Source organism: Barbatula barbatula (genome assembly GCF_947034865.1).
Source record: "Barbatula barbatula genome assembly, chromosome: 1".
In the NCBI taxonomy this organism is placed as follows: domain Eukaryota; kingdom Metazoa; phylum Chordata; class Actinopteri; order Cypriniformes; family Nemacheilidae; genus Barbatula; species Barbatula barbatula.
In genome coordinates, this window is record NC_136766.1 from 4506345 (window position 1) to 4526469 (window position 20125).

The following is a 20125-nucleotide window of genomic DNA, read 5'->3' on the forward strand; positions in this document are numbered from 1 at the left end:
CCTTCTCGCACAGTATACAATACAATTATATGAGGAGTTTGGTTCCAAAATGGTTCCATGTTTTTTATTGTGCAGTCCAATTAATATCAATCAAACCGCAGTTGGTTTGTTTTGATTTAAGCCGTAATAACTACAAAAATACAGCTAACTAACACAATAAAACACAATAAAAAACATTTATTAATTATATTAATTAAAAACGGTATCATGTCATTTTGGAACCAAACCCTTTATATAGTTCATGGATAGCATTATCAAAAAATAGAAACAAGTCTGAAAAGATGCAATATGCAAAACCAAAATGTCAAAATCATAAAATCACAATACATTTTAAAGGGCCGGTGTAGGAAATTTAGCGGCATCTAGTGGTGAAGTTTTTACTTGCAATCAACAAATCTCTCCACCGCTCACCCCTTCCTATTGAAGCACTACGGCGGCTGACACGGGACAAATATATCCAAGGAGATAACGTATTTACGAAATGCGCTCGTAGACTAGTTTGTCCATTAAGGGCTACTGTAGAAACAACATGGCGAATTCCATGCAAGGGGACCTGCGCTGTATGTAGATAGAAATAGCTCATTCTGAGATAATAAAACACAACGCTTTATGATGTGAGGTCTTTATACACCTCTTAACACATAGTTATGTATACTATATTACATTTCTGTCAATAGATCCTCCTAAAAATGACACATGGAGCTTTACCAGTAAATATCTTCATACAGTCAGTAATGTTTGATATGAGTTTATCTTTAGCTCTGACCACCTCTTCTATACATCTCCAGGAGTATCTACAGGGAAATTTTGTTCCTGGCGCTTGTTGCCTTGGGAAAGGAGAACATTGACAATGGTATGTCAATTCTGCTAATCAACAAACTCTTATTACATTCGTGCTCGTTCATTTAACGTTTTTCTACTTTGCTGTTCCTCCAACAGAGGCCTTTGATCGTGAGTACCGTCTTGCATACGATCAGCTGAGCTCAGAGCAACTCAAAGCTCTGTCCGCCATCGACAGACCACCCAACGACAACATGAAGTGGTGTCTGCGGTTCTTCGGAACTCCCTTTATCTGATCTCATCTCAAGGAGGACGAGTTAGAGAACAGTTATTCCTTTCGTTTGCACCGTCACCCAAAAATGGTACTTTTGGTCATCTAGTCGAATAAAATGCATTGGCTCCTTTACTCTGAGAGTGTCATGGCGCCAGCTGTACTGCGAGTCGATGCGACCTTTTCTTCAGATGTCAAACACTGTCCGTTGTTTGCGAGCCCTTTCGAGAACGCAGCGGATGAACTCTATGGAGGGCGGTTGAATTTTCTCGCTGTAAGACTTGGAAGGTTTCTCGACGTTTCTTACTGGCACACCTGTGGAAGGAGTGTTGTAGATATGGAGAGACTGCGGTCTTGCGCGACGTGCACTTTCGGAAATGGTTGCTTTATCATTCTTCAATGTTGCGTTGTGTTTTTATATATATATTTTTCTATATTGGGATATTTGAACTCTGTTGCCTTTCTCAAATTGAGGGATCTTTGTTTAGATGTCTGTGGAGTCTTAAACATCAGACCTGTTGAGGTTAAAGAGAGAAGTTCATCTAAAAACTAAAATTATTTTATTGTTTATTCCTCACGTCATTCCAAACCTCTATGACTATCTTTCTTATGCAGCACACAAAAGAAGATATTTTGAAGAACGTCGTGTACCAAACAACATTGGACCCCATCACCCCCCCCCCCCACCCAATTAACTTCCATTGTATGGACATAAACCACTAAGACATTTCTCAAAATATCTTCTTTTGTGTTCTACAGAAGAAAGAGTCATACACATTTTGAGACATGAGCGCGAATAAAAGCTGACTGAATTTTTCTTTTGCGGTGAACGGTCCCTTTAACGTGGGTCTTGAACGTCACAGTGTGAGGCGTGAGAATGTGCGTGTATGTTGCGTATTAGCTAGATCACCTTAAAATGAAACACTGTGACAGGAGACAATCAGATTATTTCCAGAACATTCCAGAACGCATCTCTAATGTCTTAAAAAGAGGGTTAAATAAGTACGAACGATGATATAGTGGTGAACAGTTGAGTATTAATATACAACCTTTCAGATCTAAATGTTGGTATTAGACAAAAAATGCATAAAATACAATTGAGGTGTGAATTATTGAGCTCTAAATGTAAATGTAATTATGACCTTAAGAATCTGTTCATACTCACTCTTCATCTTAAATACACATGCGTGTGAAATGATTTAAACACACAGACTCTTGAACGTCAAAAAGGAAAACGTCCATAGAACCTCACAGGATCAAGTATATGTCTAAACTTTTTAAACTTGCTTTTTAATCGGGTAGATGACTTGAGTCTTAGTACTAGTGTCCATTAATTGTCTGAGCCGAGAACTCTTAAACTCCTGTTGTACAAGCAGATCCAAAGGATGTATAAACCTTCCAGTGACTGTCATTAGTAAATGAATCGGTAAATAAATCAAGAGAGTTATTGTGCCTTGTTATCAAGTCTCAAGGTAGGATTTATAAAATTAAGATTTATTTACGACTAATAAATTAACATGATAGAGTGCAATTGGTCTGCCTTAATTTATTTATTTGAATTCGTAGGCTTACATTTTTGTTTTGTGGAAAATGTCTTTGATAGCTTTAGTAACTATTTTCTCCCTGGAATCAGATACCATATGGAGAACATTAATATATGCTTTTATGTCAGCAAATGTTGTGATGCGTGATGGCTGTTTCTTCATCACTGCCCTATTGCAATGTGTCATTTTATTCTTGGATAAATATGTCACAACATAATATGTGTTCAACCCAGAACGACGGCAAGTCTGTATCTATGTGATGACAAATTGCATAAAACCGCACATAGTCATATCACGATCTCTTGTTAGTGTGAACGCTTGCATTGCATCTCAACCTATGAAAGTAAAACATGTCGTCATATCCAAACTGAGAATTGTCGGATGAATTCTGCTGCTTCGGAGAGATGAAGGTCTGACCCATAAACAGCTGATGTCATATTACAGTAACTGTTGTCTTATCATTTTTACGTGCAGGTTACAGACGAAACATTTCAATAATGGCCAAGTGATGACCTTCATTCTTATGCTATTGTAGCATTCCAACCTTGGATAATATGTACAATAATACTGTTTATATGAACGGACCATGAATATGTAGAATTAGCTTCAACGTGGGAAAATACTAACAAAAGCAAATAACTGTTGTGATGATTGTGAACTGTGTACATTTGAAAACTGATCTTAACATCCGCTCATGGTTATCCGTGGCCACGTAAAATTGTAGTATTGTTGGCTCACCAAAACCACGAGTGAGGACAGCTTTGTACGCAAATACAATATACACCTGTATATGTAGAACATGAATGACACCACAGATTATGAAGATGTTGAAATGATGCTGTTCTTCCTTTTCTGTGGAGTGGATGTGCATATGTCAGAACGGAATTCAGTCGCTGCAATAAATACATTTTGTCCTGATTTAATTGTGGCTAAAGTGTCTTGGAAACTCCCAATATTGCCGTGGCAGAAAGTATTTGACTACCTAACCATGATGTTCCGTCTCTAAAACAATATTGTTTTTGTCTGACTTTAGTGTCATGTGTCTTAAAGGGATAGTTCACCCAAAATCACTCTCATGTCATTTTATACCTGTATAAATGGTTCTGAAGAACACAGAGAAAGGTTTATGGAAGAATGTTAGTAATTTAGTAGAAACCATTAAATGGTCCACAATGACTAAATTCTTCAAAATATCAAATTTTGTGTTCAACGGAACAAAATAATACGACGTTTATTTCCTACTATGGTAGTGTATGATGTCCCAGAACTGAAAATCGCTAACGTTCTTCCAAATATCTTTCTCTGTGTTCATTCATAAATGTGTACCGTATGAACTGACATGAAGGCAAGTAAATGATGACAAATTTTCATTTTGGGTGAAAAATGCCAAGCTCGGTGTCAAGCAACGGCTTTTCCTGGAAATCCTTTCTATTGTCGTTACATTATTATGCAAATACTTTTCCACAGGTAAAACCCTCCCAAAAATGTGTTTATTTGTAAGTACAGAACAGTACAAAGGCCCCAAAAAGTAAATTTAACCCACACTTACAGTGTATGAGTGCCATACATTTGTCCAAGAACGTAACGACCAAATGCAGCTTATTTTAAAGGTGCACTGTAAAACGTTGCTGGAGTTTTTGCAGCAGGTTTGCCAGTAACTTACCGTACAAGTATTACTACTTAATATACTTTCCATACAGTACTGTTTTCAGTTGCTTTAATCAAAATTAAAACACTTTGATTTTTGAGATTCAAAATGAGCAAGAGACTAGCATTAGCACAGCAACACTACCTAAGCATTTTTCTCGTGTTTTCTGTCAAAATATTTAAAACTTCTTAAAATTATGATACATTTACATAATACGAAAAGTGACCCAAAAGATTTAGTCCTGTTTTATGTAAGAAAATGATATAAACTAGCTAAGTTTATGCTTAAAACAAAAGTGTACTGGCAAACCTGCTGCCAAATTACAGCAAAGTTTTACAGTGTAGATGTAAAAGCAACATGTTCATTGAAAACCGATTACAAAACTACAACTAAAATACACATATGGTTCAGACAAAAAGTTTTGTAAAACAGTAGGCCGACTCATAACCTACCAAAGCTTTGCATTAGCCTACACCGGTGTACAGCAGCTAAAGTTTGGTCATGTGAACTTCATTAAATGTGTCTAAAAACGTACCAAATTAATATGTGAATAGCGTTTAACCAATAACTCGTCATTATATGTCAACAATGATGGTCCGGAACTAGTTCAGATTTTATTACTAGTTTAGGGTCAAAGTTAACACCGCATAAACCTATTAAAATTGTCGTTTTGTCCACAAACGATGCTGCGCGAAAATCTAGAACAAGCGTCGCGTCGCGCCGCGCCGGTCGCGTCCGGTGTATACACGGTGTCAGTTTGCGACTGGCTTCCGACCCGTCATTTGCCCCCTATTCCAAATAATCCTTTTTTGTCTCTGTAAACAATATCGTTCCAAAAGCAACAAAAGACGTCCATCCCGAAACGCGTGAACGACGATGTCTTCCGAGCGCGGTTCGTCCGGGCCGCTCTGCGCATGCGCGGATCACATGTTGATCTGTTGTTATTTCCAGTCTTCCACCACAGTGCGTGCGGATGAGACGCGACGCGGGCGAGCGGCTCAAAACTCGAACCGGATTTCACCATGACATGCTCGGCGGCACCGATTAAAACAACCACCGGGAACGACGACAGTCGCCGTTTTGGCACGCGCGTTAAAGGGGCCGACGCAACTCGCGTGGAGACATTTGTGTAACTGAATAAGTTCATCCGCACGGGTCTTGAATTGGAGATGGACGTGCATTTGTGGGCTCATCTCCAGGCTGGCAGCTCGGATGTGGATTGGTGTGAAGGGAATTATCTCATCTATCCGGGAATAGCGGAGTTTTATAACACGGTACGTGTGTCTGTTGAGTTTGATGTGTCACATTGCGCGTTACTTCACGATCGACTGACACTTTGACGCAAACGTAACGTGCCCGACTGAGGTTTTTGACTCGTTTCTCTTCTTTTTCTACTACTTCCTTTTATTTATTTATTTATTTATTTTTCGACACGGTCCCAAAAAGTAAAAGACGATCAAACCATGTGACGAATGTATTTTAATATCATGTAAATTAACCGTGGCGTTCAAAATAATTTTACTACAGTAGCCTAAGTTTAGTCGAGGTCATCACTTCACACTTTATTTAGTGAAACTATTGGTTTCTTTTTCCTGTTTACAGTCCACAACAATTTGTTTGTGTGTTGAACTTGATAAACACAAGAGTTTCCATAGGGTGTGGTGATTTTGGGACACTTTGACCGCCATCTAATGTCCTTGGCCTGGATTCACACTACATCAAGACCAGGCTTAATGTCAAGCCAGAACTATTTTTGTATCTTGTGATATCATGTTTTTCTTTGGGTGACGTGTAAAGACATGTTGGTTTGACGTGCCGTTCAGGCTTGTTGACATTCACTGGTTGTTTCTTTGTCTCTTTTCAGATAAGCAATGTGCTGTTTTTCGTCTTGCCTCCCATTCTCATGTGCCTGTTCAGACAGTATGCCACGCATTTCAACAGCGGCATCTATCTCATATGGGCTCTGCTGGTGGTTGTTGGTAAATGTTCCTCTCTCTCTCTCTCTCTCTCTCTCTCTCTCTCTCTCTCTCACTCACTCACATTGACCAACAGTAGCTTCTCACACAGAGGTCATGTTGGTGAACTCCACTCTTCCTTCTCTTCTGGAATATTAGTGGTCTTCAGGAAGTAGCTGAGTGACGGGAGGGACTACTGAAGGAAATACTTTATCTCGCATATTTGTGTTTGCTGGGCAAAACTCCTTAATAGGAGTTATGTGAAGTACACATACATATTTGTAAAATAGTAGGCCGACCCATAACCTACCAAAGCTTGGCATTAGCCTACACCGGTGTACAGCAGCTAAGGTTTGGTCATGTGAACTTCGTTAAATGTGTCTATAAAAACGTACCAAATGCATCTGTGAATAGGGTTTAACCAATAAGTCGTCATGGATGCTGCGCGACAATCTAGAACAAGCCTGGCTTGTATTGTAATTCGTCACTAGCTTCAAGCAGGCATGGGCCGAATACCGGTTTTCAAGGTATATCGAGGTATGAAATGGTCAAGGTTTCAAAACCACAAAGATACTTTTTCTAAAGCATACACTAAAACAAATAATGAAGTCATGTAATGCAAAAAAAAAACATTTTTTTTAGTTTTGTGATTCTGTTTTGCTAAAGTTTATCATGCCGTCAAAATCTCATACCGGCCCATGCCTAGCTTCAAGGGACCAAAAAGTGTAAATTCTTTCATAGCTTACTCATCCTCATGAGTCATGTCATTTCAAACCTGTATGACTTTCCCTCTTCCGCAGAACACTGAAGAAGATATTTTGTTGGTAAGCAAGCAACATCGGTCCCTATTGGCTTCCATTGTATGAAAAAAAGGAGACGAGCATAAGGGCGTCTAATTTTGATGATTTACGGCAAAGAAATCCTGAAATATGAGTTTCTGTAGAACATGATTTAAATGACATAAGGGTAAAAAACATTATGACAGAAGTTGTATTTTTAGTGATCTATTCCTCTCCCCCCTTCGTGCTATGCAGTTCTCTTTAGTTAAAAACGTTTCTAGTCTCCCTTCAAACAAAAGGGTTCAAAGTAATGTTAACTAAGGCTGAAAAAAGATCCTCCGTAAGCTGTAGTGTTGTAGTGCGCTCCCTGTTCTCTTGTCGGTGGATTTTTCGTTTGTTTACGGAAGGCCCCGCAAACCACGAGTCATCTGTAAAATTCACATGACCCGAGTACATTCACACTGATGTCTTCGGCCTTTTAAGAATCCTCTGTTTAAACGATAAAAGCTGTCGTCCTCCAAGCATTAGCTTTCCCAAATCTTCCTCTCGCTGTTGTGTGAGCTTTCTGAGAACCAAAGCTTCGGTGTTATCGAGCATGTTTGGATTCCTTAGCAGAAATTCCTTGTTTTGTTATCAGTTCTCTTCTAAAAGCCTAGGTGAGGACGTCACATGGGAAATTGGTATTAAGATGTGTACAAAAGGTCGACTTTTGGAGCGAAAAGCACGGTGTATTAAAAGCTCAGTGTGGAAGAGCATGGGAATGTAGCCAGCTCAGCACAAACGCTGCTCTGTACAAATGCCTTAAGTTTTTCTGTTCTGGAGGAAGCTGCTGACATAATTCCTCCCGCCGCGATTTGCAGTCAAATAATACATTGAGTTTAGTCAAAGGAGTTTATTTCTTGCATTTTTAGGAACTTTTGAAAGACTTAATATAATAATAGTATTATTAAAATTATTAATATTGGTATTAATTGACATTATGAATTAGTATCAGTATTAATAGTGTTATTATTAATATTATTGCCGTAATAAATATTATTAGCTTAAACCTTGTGAAATAAAGTGAATTGAAAGATAAGGACACTGATTTCTTTTATGCATTTGCTCAATTAATAAATGTACTTGCTCAAGACAGTAACACATGTAAATTGCTGTATGTAAGACAAAGCGATTTCTTTAACATATCCTGTTGATGTTGTTTAGGTATTGGCTCAACTTACTTTCATGCCACTCTCAGTTTTTTGGGTCAGATGTTGGATGAGCTGGCCATATTGTGGGTGCTAATGTGTGCCATTGGCATGTGGTATCCCAAACGATACCTTCCCAAGATATTCCGTAGAGACAGGTGGGTTCCCATATCCGCTGGAAAATGTTGAACATGCCCGCTCTTATTTTGTTCAACTTAAGAAATGTGTACTTCCGTGTTATCTCATGCATACTTGTCCTATTGTGTCTCCCTTATCCTGACTACTCTTTTCCTTCCTGTCTCTAACACTAGGTCAAGGTTTAAAGTCGTCATTGGCGTTCTCTCAGGAATCACAACCTGCTTGGCGTTCATCAAGCCGGCCATTAATTCCATCTCTCTTATGGCGCTGGGAGTCCCGTGCACTGCACTTCTCATTACTGAATTGAAGAGGTCAGTACTCGTGGACACTGAAAGATCAGCATTAGATATTTATTGCGTTGCGCATTCATTTCAATTTACGTTGACTTCTTTGACATGGCTTGAGGAAGGTTTTATACTGGTCTGATACTTTAAAACTGTTACTTTGTATCAGAAGAGAAAAAGATTTGATGCCGTGTTACAGTAATGCTGCTTGTTTTCCAAATAGGGATAGAAGGAACATTATATTATCAATCCATTTTTATTCAAACTAGTACATAACCTTTCGAATGTTTATGATCACTTAACCGAAATGTGTTTTTTGATCTTATAAACCTTTTGATCATAAGGCCTACAGACACGAAAAAAAAGGAAGAGATCATTCCAAATTCCTATTTATTCAGCACTTCTGGATGAATTGTGGTCGTTCGAGTTGAATCTGTTGAATTTCGACACAATCAAACCTCTGGAGTGAATCTGAACTTTTCTCGGCAGTATTTGACGTCTCAAAAAATACAGAGCACCTTTTCTGTTATTTAAATTTTCTGCAAATAAATGCCAATAGAAAGAATTTGTATTTATAGTTTGGGAGAAATATTGCTGGTAGTTCACAGATGAAACAAAAATGACTTAAACGCATACCTATAAATAGTACATAGTACAGGAAAAACTGACATTTTGAGATGGTCTCTCTGTTTTTTCCGTGGCTGCAGGTCTGAATGCTATGTGGAATAAACGAATTACACATAACAAAAAAACGTGTTATTCATGTGTTGAAATGTACAAAGAGTTTAGCTCTTACACTAGTCACATTGTCACAAAAGTTCATATAGGTCAGTAAATATTTAGCAACATATTTTCAGACTGTCGGCATAGACGGTGACTGTTACCCTATTTTCTTGTGCGTAAACATTTCTCTGAAATAGGTCACGGTCACTGTCTGTGTTCAGAGTCGTGGTGTGTGGCAATAGTAAAAAAAACTGTATGATCAACAAAAAGACTTTAATTTGCTCAACAAAAGCAATGTGACTTTTGCACACACTTACTATTCTGTAAGTCTTTCCCAAAGCTGTCCATCACTCAACAGATGAAGTTACACATATCTTCCTGAAGAGATGAGCAGCTGCTGTTGTTTATCTGATAGCACCTGACTGTACACTCAGACCAGTACGATAAAGCCATAATATTATCTTCAATTCGAGCTGTCTCTTTAATACTGCATGTTTTTTTATACGTGTTGCTGCCGATTGGTCTGACATTTTTGACACGCCCACCAAACAAGAAAACTTCTCTCAAACCCGTTGCACACCGTTTCCAGGAAACCGTAGCAAAACGATGTGCACCGGTTTGACCTTGAACGTGTTTTACTATTAAAGGTGTAGACGGATGCTTGCGCCTGGCCTAAAGTTAACTTGCAGTCTGTGTTTGGTTATAATACAACAATTTATTTTATATCATATTTAATTTATATTCATATTTATTGCATATTAATTGTATTAAATTACTATTACTATGTTCTTAAAATGACATTTCGTGCAGTGTGTAATGTTGCTTTTTGTGAATGTAAGCAGTCAAGACGAAGTGGGACTGTACAATTTTAAAAGACAAACTTTAAAATCCGGACCGCTTATCACAAGCAAATAGACATTAACAAACATTAAACATCACTTGGACTGAATGTGCTCATAGTTCAAATGCTGTCAGTGTGCACATTCACATCCTGCAATAAACAAGTGACCTGAAATACGGCGTATGTTTACATTCAACCGTAAGTTTCTCCCATCTATCGTGCAAATTGTCATAGGGCGTAGGAAACTTGTAGAACACTATTAATATTACGAATGTTATCTGTTCGAAATCCTGTAAATTCGTTTTATTCCTGAAAGTAGTCTGCCGTGCCTTCGACATCGATGTTAAGATTGTCTTCGCATGTGAAATTAGCCGCAGTGCTTTCATGAGAGGAAAGTGAAAGCGTCAGTGAGCCGGATAAATGAAGATCAGACATGAAGAGATGTTGTTCGACACAAACACCCCCTCATTTCTAATTCTGGAGTTCGCCAGATGCTGCGTGCTGACAATAACACTGCAGGGTTTGATTTGACCTGTATCAGAAATCTTTGGTTTCAAAACACGTAGTTTGTACTATTTATCACCATTAGATCCATTTTCTGTTTACTTAAAATAGAAAATGATTAGTTTTCGTATTACTGTATATATCACATTACATTGACATTTGTTTTCACAGTTCATAAACAGTATATTATATACAGTATAAGCTTTGAAATGCATCGTTGCACAATGACGCAGAAATTAAATCTAACACAGATAGTGTAGCGGAGATCACATGTCACAAAGGTCTTCATAGCCGAGCAAGGCATTATTTATTGCTTTTTGGGTACAGTTTCCTCTACATATCGTGGCTAACTTCCTCTATCTCTCTGTCTCTCTTCCGTCTCGCTTTATTTCACAATTTCTCACTCCTGCCGTGCCAGCTCTCTTTTTCTCATTCTCAACCCAACGGTTTCATCATGTGAATCACTTCTCTTTACATCTTTCGCTTTTAAAAAGTGTTTTTGTCATTGACTGGTAATGACAGCGATTACGGCTATGCATGAAACATTCATCTGACAACCGCTGTGTTTGTTTCCTGTCGCAGCCAGACAGATTCGACCGGCTCTGCGTGTGGGCTACGTGTGGAATAACCCTGTCTAAAAGTCAAACATTATGACCGTTATTAGCTGAATAGAAAACAGAATGATAAATGATGCGTTCCATATGAAAGATCAACCGACCACTGGTCCTATATTAACCATCTAAGCGCATGGTTTAACACAGGGTTCACACCGAACGCGAATAAAGCGTTTTGCGTGAGTCATTTGCATACAAAGTAAATGCAAAGACGGATAGACATTTTATTAAAAGCAACAATCTATACAATACGTAGAATCCATATTATTGTCCATAAGCAAAATCAGATCTCGAGATCACATGTTGAGGTATCATTTATGTCCCTAGCGCAGTGGATATATTCACGGTAGTTTAATGTTTGCTCAAAACAATACAGTAACACGAAATAAAATACAGTGTATGATGTTTGTAATGCGTGTTTTGCTGTACTGTAGGTGTGATAACCCGCGTGTGTTTAAGCTGGGTCTTCTCTCAGGGGTGTGGTGGACTCTGGCACTGATGTGCTGGATTAGCGATCGCATTTTCTGTGACATGTGGTCATCTGTCAACTTTCCTTATCTACACTGCGTCTGGTAAGAGCACCTCCCTACATCTGGTCATCTCATTCAGTCGGCCCCTAGTGAGCGTGCTCCGTGTACAGCAAACACATATCAAATTTACTAGTTCTTCAATGAGTTACTTCAAGCTACTACAATACATTTGTATTTAAATGTTTTCATTTAATTGATTCATTTCAATTTCTGAATGAAAATGAAAGAGTTTTACATTTCTGCAATGGAAATATTCTCATTATTTTAAGATCACTTACACTTAAATAAATGTGTTGGTACTAAATATTAAATGTAAGCTTTATCTATCTCTTATTATACACTGCAGAGGAGAAATTATACATTTCAGAATAAGTTTATGAAGCCTAGATTCTTTCTTTGTAATCACAATTAATTTTTTATTTACATTTTGTTTACATTTTCTTATTTATTTTTTACTAAACCTCTCAAGTCCATAGCCAACCCAAACACAAATAGTACAAAAGTAACAGAACATTCATTTGTTTAAAAGTACAGTAGGTGATGTAATTGTAACTTTTATCCTTTGGACTTTAATGCCCATAAAACCCTGTCTATATTTCTTTCTTTAGTACTTTCTCATTGTCTTAACATGATGCCTCGTGTTATTTTCCTTTCTCATAATTCACCATTTTCACACCAGATCCCAATGATAATTAATTTAATGTTTAATCGATGTTTAATGGGTTATTCGAAACATTGATTCAACATTAATTGAATTATCTTTGCTATCTGGGTGTGTCAGATACTAGTTACTACCTAAGAACAATCTCATGAATAATTGTGAAATCAGTATAATCATTAGATCATAGATGTCATTTATTACTTGCTTTTTAACATTTAAGCCCTTCATTTTACAGGCATATTCTGATCTGCTTGGCTTCCTATCTGGGATGTGTGTGTTTCGCCTATTTCGATGCGGCAACTGAAGCCCCAGAACAGGGACCCGTTCTTAAATTCTGGCCCAGTGAGAAATGGGCCTTCATCGGGGTGCCATACGTTACTCTTCTCTGTGTGCACCGGAAGCCTTCCCTTAAGGTGACATAACCTGTGCTGTGTTCTGACTACACTTCAGTGCCGTGCTTTTCCAGGAGGATTTGTTTGCTTCGCGTGGAAAGTGTTTAATAATTAGTATTAATTATGTGGGAATTGAGATGAAATGCACAATTGACTTCAGCAGTGTTACATTTATTGGTTGTGGTGAGGTTTGCAAGCGCACAAAGTTGCACAGTAACACAATAGGCGAGTTTCTGTTGGAGTAAAGGATGTCAAATTTTTCTACACCAGCAATGAAACCTTTAAGTGTGAAAATGCCATTTTTGGTTGTACATTAACAGTTTAAAATCTCATTGTATCTTCACTTTTCTCAAGGTCATAAGTAAGGAATGATGGTCTCGGTGAATGACATAGGTCACCCTGAAGGGATTTACTGTACATGTATGATTTATTACACAGCTTATTGCCAAAATAAATAACTAAAGGGACATGATGAAATACAATTATTTTCATATGTGGAAAAATAGAGACTGCAGAGTTGTATACAATTCATACAGTTGACTGCTCAATGTTGCAACTGACCAATCAGAATCAATTATTTTGATGATGTAAGCATATATTTTTGTAAATATCAACATTTTAACAAAATATTATGATAAAATCATAATATTATATTATATATAATAATAATAAAAACCTACACTAACCTTCTTCTCTCAACAGGTAGTGGTCTGGCTTTTGTTGAAACTAGCTTTGTATTAGCACCTATCGTACTATTGCTCTTTTATGACATATCGCTTATTGCTCCCTGAACTCTTTGTAAGTCACTTTGGATAAAAGCGTCTGCTAAATGACTAAATGTAAATGATGACGATTAAATCTTTCGTCATTGTTTTCATTCATGTTTGGTGACTGACAAAAGACATTTTGTATGTGAACTCACGGACAACTAACCAGTTATGCCAAACTAGCTTACTAACCTTTAACCTTAACTTTTCATCATATTGCTCGCTGATGAATTGTAAGTAGTTTTCTCCAATAACGTTGAGGATAATCTGTCCAGTGCGCCCCACCTGTGGTAGGAGATTGAAGTTGAACGTATATAAATGAAAGCATATAAATGCGATGTAAACTGGATGTTTTATTCTTGATATTCTGAGCCATGTTGCACTTCTGTGAAACGACGACGTATAATTGAAAGACTGCATGAAAATCGTTAAGTAAGATGAATGTTCCATTGAGAATGATTGAAAAACGTTTGCCAAATGTAAGCGTCTCTAACTTTGAATGTCTTCCGAAATGTTTTTATCTCAATTCTGTATCCTAATGAAATCATGAATAGTTTTGCTTATAGACTGTTATTTAATTCTACTAAACTGGCTCTACAAATTGTTTCAAATCTTTCCAAAGGCCTTTTTCTGTGTCTGTCTTCAGCTGTCAATGGACATAACTCATCGATCACAAATTAGATTTTTTGAAAGACTGAACACCAAAAACACCTGAAATGTGCTAAATAAATACAAATCAGTGTCAAAATTTTTTTACAAACATTACTATTTCTACGCATTCTGCTGCTTTCCTCTCATGCCACAAATTGCATCTGTGTTTTCCAGAGAAACTGATGCAGCCTGTTGAGAGAGAGAGAGTTTTAGTTTTTAGATACTTTCTGCTCAAGCAATGCATAATATGTACTGTAAGCCGATGGCTGTAACATGTGTGATGTGTTCTTTGGTCTCTGCCACACAGACTCGGATGCAACACAGGGACCAAGTATACAAAGACTATTTATTTTTGTGACTTGTAACCAATTAATATTTTTAACCGTTGATTAATAACTGTTTGTAATCAGATGAGTTGTATTTTTTACACTTTATTTAATAAAAGTGTGCTCCTGATTAACAAGTTTCTGCATGTTTTTCTGCATGTGTTCTGAAGCACTTCTTGTGGAAAGGCCTATAAGATCTATCTAAAGATTTATGTGCTTTTTTAACATAATACTTACCTACTTTACATTTTTACTTTTTTGTTGTTGTATTATAACACATACGTTAGACAAGTATGTTATACAGGTAAATAACATTTCTATCAAAGCTCAGTTTTGACATTTTCCACCTCTTGAAATATTTTTATAGTTTAAGAAGGGTGTCTATCTAAAGGGACAGGGTGACTAAATAACACAATTAAAATGTTTGGGTGAACTGTCCCTTTAACTCTGGAGTAATTTAAGGAAACTGTATATTTTCCTAACAATTGCTGAATAGTATATACACTTTTTAAATATGGAGTTTCTTTATTTCTAGTTCTCATACTTCGTGGTCTCTGTATTTGAATTCAATGCCGGTCAAAACCACATCTGTGCGTATTACTGAATTGTTGGTCTGATTTGTGTGTTAAAGGGTCATATGACACATCTAAAACGAATATTATCATTTGTTTAGATGTAATGCAATGTGTATACACGATTTAAGGTTAAAAAACCTGTATTTTCAAAGCCTGGCTTTTTTCGTAATCTTGTTTAATGGAACAGCCCTCTGGTCTTGTCTTTTTCCCCTTTGTTATTCGTTCTCGACTACAACACTACTTAATGCCATGCATTACATTTCATCTTCCTTTTTTTCTTCAAGCAAAAGCTTAAAATGACACAGTTTATAAAGTCCTCCTTTGTACTGGAAGTTTAACTCTTATAAAGTAGCTTAAATTCACAAAGCATTAAATGGTGGAAAAGTTTTAATGTGTCCACTGCTACATAACAAATGTAGTGTAGAAAAGACTTTTACACTGATTTCTAGTACAACACAATAAACAATAACAAGAGCAATAAATATTAAATGAAACCACTTACAAAAATATTCAAATAAAGTGCACCACATAACTTTAACAGTAAAAACTACAGAGAAAAAACTGTTCTAAGATTTAAAGCACCATCAATTACGCCATACTGAGTCAAACATACAGTGAACTGCAAGACAATATTTTTGCTGGAATGATAAATAAAGCGTGAGGTTTATGACAATGTTTTTCTCTGAAGTCTCTCCCATACGCCGGCTCTGTGTGCAGATGTAAGGCAGGGTGTGATGATGTCCTTAACACTCTCCACTAGAGTTGAGCCGGATACTCGGCTGAAACGAGTATCCGGTACGGATAAAGCATATTTGCCGAGTACAAGTATTATACGAGTAATACGAGTCAATATCTGTGCTCGGATGGAATAAAAATCCTCATTGGGTAGCTGACTGTGTCTGCGTTCTGTGATAGGCTAGTCACAGCGCCCCTCCCTTACACATACAGATTTGCTGTGTCCCGCTCTGCTCACTCACACACAGAATGCTGAGAAGAGAACAGCTCTCTTTCTCTCTCTGTCTCTCCCTCAGTCACTCAGGTTCGCGGGTCTTTTCCGTTAACGTTTAGGGTTTCTTCAGCTTCAGGTTTGTTTTTTATTTCGTTTTTTTTTGCAGTACTTATTAACAGAGTTCTGGTAAACGTAAACGTTTGTTCAGACGTGGTGCTTGGTAGAACGCGACTAGCGTTGCGTCTCTGCCTGTCTGAGATTTTTTTTCTTTTTTTAACCGTCTGCTGACTCTAACCAGTTTTTTGACTTCAAGCAAAAAAATAAAGTAAGTAAGTTAGTGGTATAAATGCGTATTCTGATCAACGGGTTCTGATCAACCCATAGCAATTGCATGATTAAAAATAACATACTGGTTAAAGCCCCGCCCCTTTCAAGACAACCCGACCACTTCCTGGTTAAACCCCGCCCAATTCCATGTTAGGCCCCGCCCAGTCCGAGTACAGATACAGATACGGATAATTCATATGGTTAACAGATACAGATACAGATACAGATAATGCTGTACTCGCTCATCCCTACTCTCCACTCTTCTCCTAAACCGCTCTCGGTCTCTGGCCATCCGCATCCAACAAGAACCATCCCGAGCTGCTCTGCTAGCAAAACTCCAAGCCACTAGGGGGCATACGGTTACCTTCTCATTGAAACACACCTAAAACAAAGAAAGGGTTGGGTTACTTAACTAGAATCGTTTATATTCAAAACCTCATTTGCATGAGTCACATCTGCAACAAATCAACCTGGGACGTTTTATGGCCACCAGTTGACATGAAAGATCAATGTTCAGTGTTTTTAATCTCTTTTGCGCTTCTTTTTGTCTTTTAAAGGTCAAGTTTTCCATTAAATATTTACCTTCTTCCCCTTCTTTGTGCTCGGTTTTAGATAATGCTCCTCTTCATTTGTAGCTGGCTTGGTTTGTTTGATTTCTGAGCTCCGTGTCAGCTGGTTCTTGTTTGTGCTAGATGCAGTGCAGGAGGAGACGCTCAGAGGGTTGAAGGGGTCACTGCTCTTAAAGAAGGATTCCCAAAGCTCAAGGCTCTCTGTTGATGCTTCAGAATCTTCATCATCATCATCATCGTCATCTGACCATTCTGAATCGACATCACATTCTGTTTCCTCATGTGGAGGTTGTTCTTCATTATCCTCATCATCTTCCTCCTCCACTTCATCATCATCATCATCTTCTTCTTCATCATCTTCAGACTCCCATTCTGAGAGCTGGCCTTCATCCTCCTCTTCCTCAGAATCATCAATTGACCATTCAGCAGGCGCGCTCGACTCTTCATCATCTAGCTCCATCTCTGAATCGTTTATCTCCTTATCCAACTCGACCGATCTCAGCATCCCACTCATGAACTCCTCACCAGGCCTCTCCTGGCCCCCCACAACCACAATCTTTTTCAACTCGCCCGTCATGGCTGTGTTTTTTCCCACACAAATGGATAAAAACATGTTGGAGCTGAAAAGCTCTGTCAGACTCATTAAGCAGTTCTGAATGACCTGCCACAGGCGCAGTCTGATCTTCAGCAGCATGGAGAAGACGGACATTCTCCGATAAGCATTGAGAAGAAGATCTTTAGGTGTTCCTGACGGATTCAACTCTAAACTCATCTTGGATTGCTGGTATGGAGCCGTCTGAGGTAGATGACACTGATAAGACAGCGAATGATGTGGAGAAATGGTGAACGGTGCCATGGTAGTCGCTCTTACTCTGAAAAGTCAAACAACGGGAATATTTAGTTATAAATGTAGAACAATGCTTAGAATCTATAAATCACAAAAAAAAACGGTTTAACTTAAACATTAGACTTTCATCGCAAACTACAATTAGAATTTAAATGCAATAATTCAATTAAAATAATAAGATTCAATCGTGTAATAAAAATATATTAAGAAACGTTACATTAGTAATCCATTATTACTCCCAAATTAAAATAATCTAGTATACAATCGTATCAACTAAAGTTAATTGAATATTTTGTCAATTCTGTACTACACTATAATATTTAGCATTCAGTATGTGAGACTTTTAATAGTTTACTACAGTAAATACTAGTGTATGTACATAAACAAATGCATGTGTACATATTTATCGTATAAACAATACACACTTATCTATTTATATGTAAATGTTTATAATAATATATAAATAACTTGAATTGAAGCATTATTAGCGGAGATGTTGTTTGTGTTGTTTCTACGGGTTACTATGACACAACGTTACGTACGTGACGTGGTATTTTTGGTCATTCGTCAACGCAACGACATAGTATCACGGTAACCGTGTGTTTAAACAGGTAAACCGTCGTGTGGTTTTAATAATACAAATAATAATTCACTCAAAACACCGAAGTATAGACAATAACACGTCTTACTTTTCGCGTTTGTTCAGCCTGTCGCTTGGCAATCGCTCCAGTGAAGGTTTTGTTCTCCAGTGTTAAATTGGCCCACGTCGTCAACAACACTATTTGCGAAATATGACGATTTACGCTCGCTTCCGAAAATAAACTCCATTTTCTCTTTGTTCATAAACGTCTCTCGCTCGGTGTGCATTTCGTATATCTCATTCTTTATCGTGCCGTAATAGAAATACTGTTTCGACTGACGGAAAGCGCTTATATACACTGTGATGACGTTGCATTTGGAGGCGGTACTTTCGCCTTGCGGACGAATGTGAAATCACGTAGCCGCACATTCGTTACGTTTCGAGAAACGCTCGTGGTGGTGGGAGGGGCAGAAACAGGAACATTTGGTTCAGGCTGGATTGCATCATGGGAATGTCCAGAACAAAACATTCAGCCAGAGAATGTAAACAACAGCATGCAAAGCGAAATCAAGGGTGCTTTTGTGTAGATGTGTATTATGAAAGCATTTAACTCATGCTTGTTGCAATGGTGTCGTTGTTTGGTTTCGAGACAACAAAGTCATTCTTGGTTAAATGGTTCATCGATCGGTCCTTGTTGAAAAGGAGTAATTAGTCAATCATTTAATATTAAATAGAGGCGTGGTTTGTTCGAACTGTATTTGTATGGGAATTCATACAGTAGCTTGATATTTTAAATAAAATTCTCCATGTTATCTGTCAAATACCCAATGATTTTAGAGTTAAAGCTTCACTTTCTTGGCTCAGATTGTGTGTCGAATATTATGGGAATAGGATAAATGAAGTCTCACAACGTAGCCTAGTAAAATGTTCAGCGAGTAAGTTGAATGTCAACAACTAAAGACGAATTAAAAAAATGACGGGAAATAAATAAAAAACGACTTGTGTTCAAAAACTGCTCAACCCTTCAACATTAAACAGCTAATTCACGAAAGCTGTTGACCTATTTTGTAGCCTGTTTCTGACACTACAACCACAAGTCTTGTAAAGGGTTAACAGAAAATGTGATTATCCCATCTTGTGATCCCCTATCCATCCATGAAAGAAAGTGTGTTATATTTGCAAAGTGGGTCATATATGAACGCATACTCGGTACAGATCCTGCTGGAAAGCTCCTGGTGAGTATTATTATAGTATTATAGTATTATATGAGTATTATATATTAATGATATGATATATTATTATATTTGGGTAATTCCAACAGCACTTGAAACTGTTGAAGAGATACAAGTTGTTCATTACATTTCTTCTGTTAATGAGTCAATTGTGTAGGTGTGAATTATTTTATGATGAAGTTTTAACCAGTTTTCATATCCACTGAAATAAGCTGTCGCTTTTTGGTTACTGTAGTTATATCTTCTGAAAAGAAAGGAATTTAGTTTGGGGGAGTTCGGATGATTAATCCATACAGAAAAGCTCTCATTGGAAAACGAGAATTTCATGTTAAAGAATCTCTTTTGAATTTTAAAATTTAAAATGATATTGCTTTAATGATTCAATGTTGTGAAGCATGGACTCTCTTGATTCTCCTGTGTAAATGGGACACGCTTAACGTTGTTTATTTAT

At 37.5% G+C, this 20125-nt stretch overlaps 3 protein-coding genes across 8 annotated transcripts in view; 2 read left to right on the forward strand and 1 right to left on the reverse strand.

The window, feature by feature from the left end:
* The window catches only part of dennd4c (DENN/MADD domain containing 4C), a 43709-nt gene extending 40196 nt beyond the window's left edge, over window positions 1-3513 (forward strand). For all 3 annotated transcript variants that reach the window (XM_079453021.1, XM_079453022.1, XM_079453023.1), the window contains exons 33-34: window positions 789-853; window positions 940-3513. In XM_079453021.1, the coding sequence (XP_079309147.1) occupies window positions 789-853; window positions 940-1076 (202 nt within the window). In that variant the 3' untranslated portion in view covers window positions 1077-3513. The remainder of the gene's footprint in view (window positions 1-788; window positions 854-939) is intronic.
* A 1650-nt stretch (window positions 3514-5163) lies between these two features.
* acer2 (alkaline ceramidase 2) lies at window positions 5164-14725 on the forward strand. 2 transcript variants are annotated; one of them, XM_079459671.1, is made up of 7 exons: window positions 5164-5517; window positions 6108-6222; window positions 8181-8322; window positions 8476-8613; window positions 11703-11840; window positions 12695-12872; window positions 13554-14725. In XM_079459671.1, exons 1-7 carry the CDS (start codon window positions 5413-5415, stop codon window positions 13590-13592), a joined length of 855 nt encoding a protein of 284 aa, XP_079315797.1. In that variant the 5' UTR covers window positions 5164-5412; the 3' UTR covers window positions 13593-14725. The 2 variants fall into 2 exon arrangements, with proteins under 2 accessions (XP_079315797.1, XP_079315796.1); XM_079459670.1 differs by having other exon boundaries at window positions 14577-14725.
* An 815-nt stretch (window positions 14726-15540) lies between these two features.
* Window positions 15541-18825, reverse strand: ppp1r15a (protein phosphatase 1, regulatory subunit 15A). Of its 3 annotated transcripts, none has more exons than XM_079459644.1 (4): window positions 18552-18825; window positions 17029-17887; window positions 16706-16828; window positions 15541-15926 (listed from the first exon to the last, which is right to left on the reverse strand). In XM_079459644.1, the coding sequence occupies exons 2-4, from the start codon at window positions 17869-17871 to the stop codon at window positions 15774-15776; spliced, it is 1119 nt and encodes a 372-aa protein (XP_079315770.1). In that variant the 5' UTR covers window positions 17872-17887; window positions 18552-18825; the 3' UTR covers window positions 15541-15773. The 3 variants fall into 3 exon arrangements, with proteins under 3 accessions (XP_079315770.1, XP_079315772.1, XP_079315771.1); XM_079459645.1 differs by having other exon boundaries at window positions 15694-15918; window positions 16697-16828; XM_079459646.1 differs by having other exon boundaries at window positions 15548-16828.
* Window positions 18826-20125: the final 1300 nt, after the last annotated feature.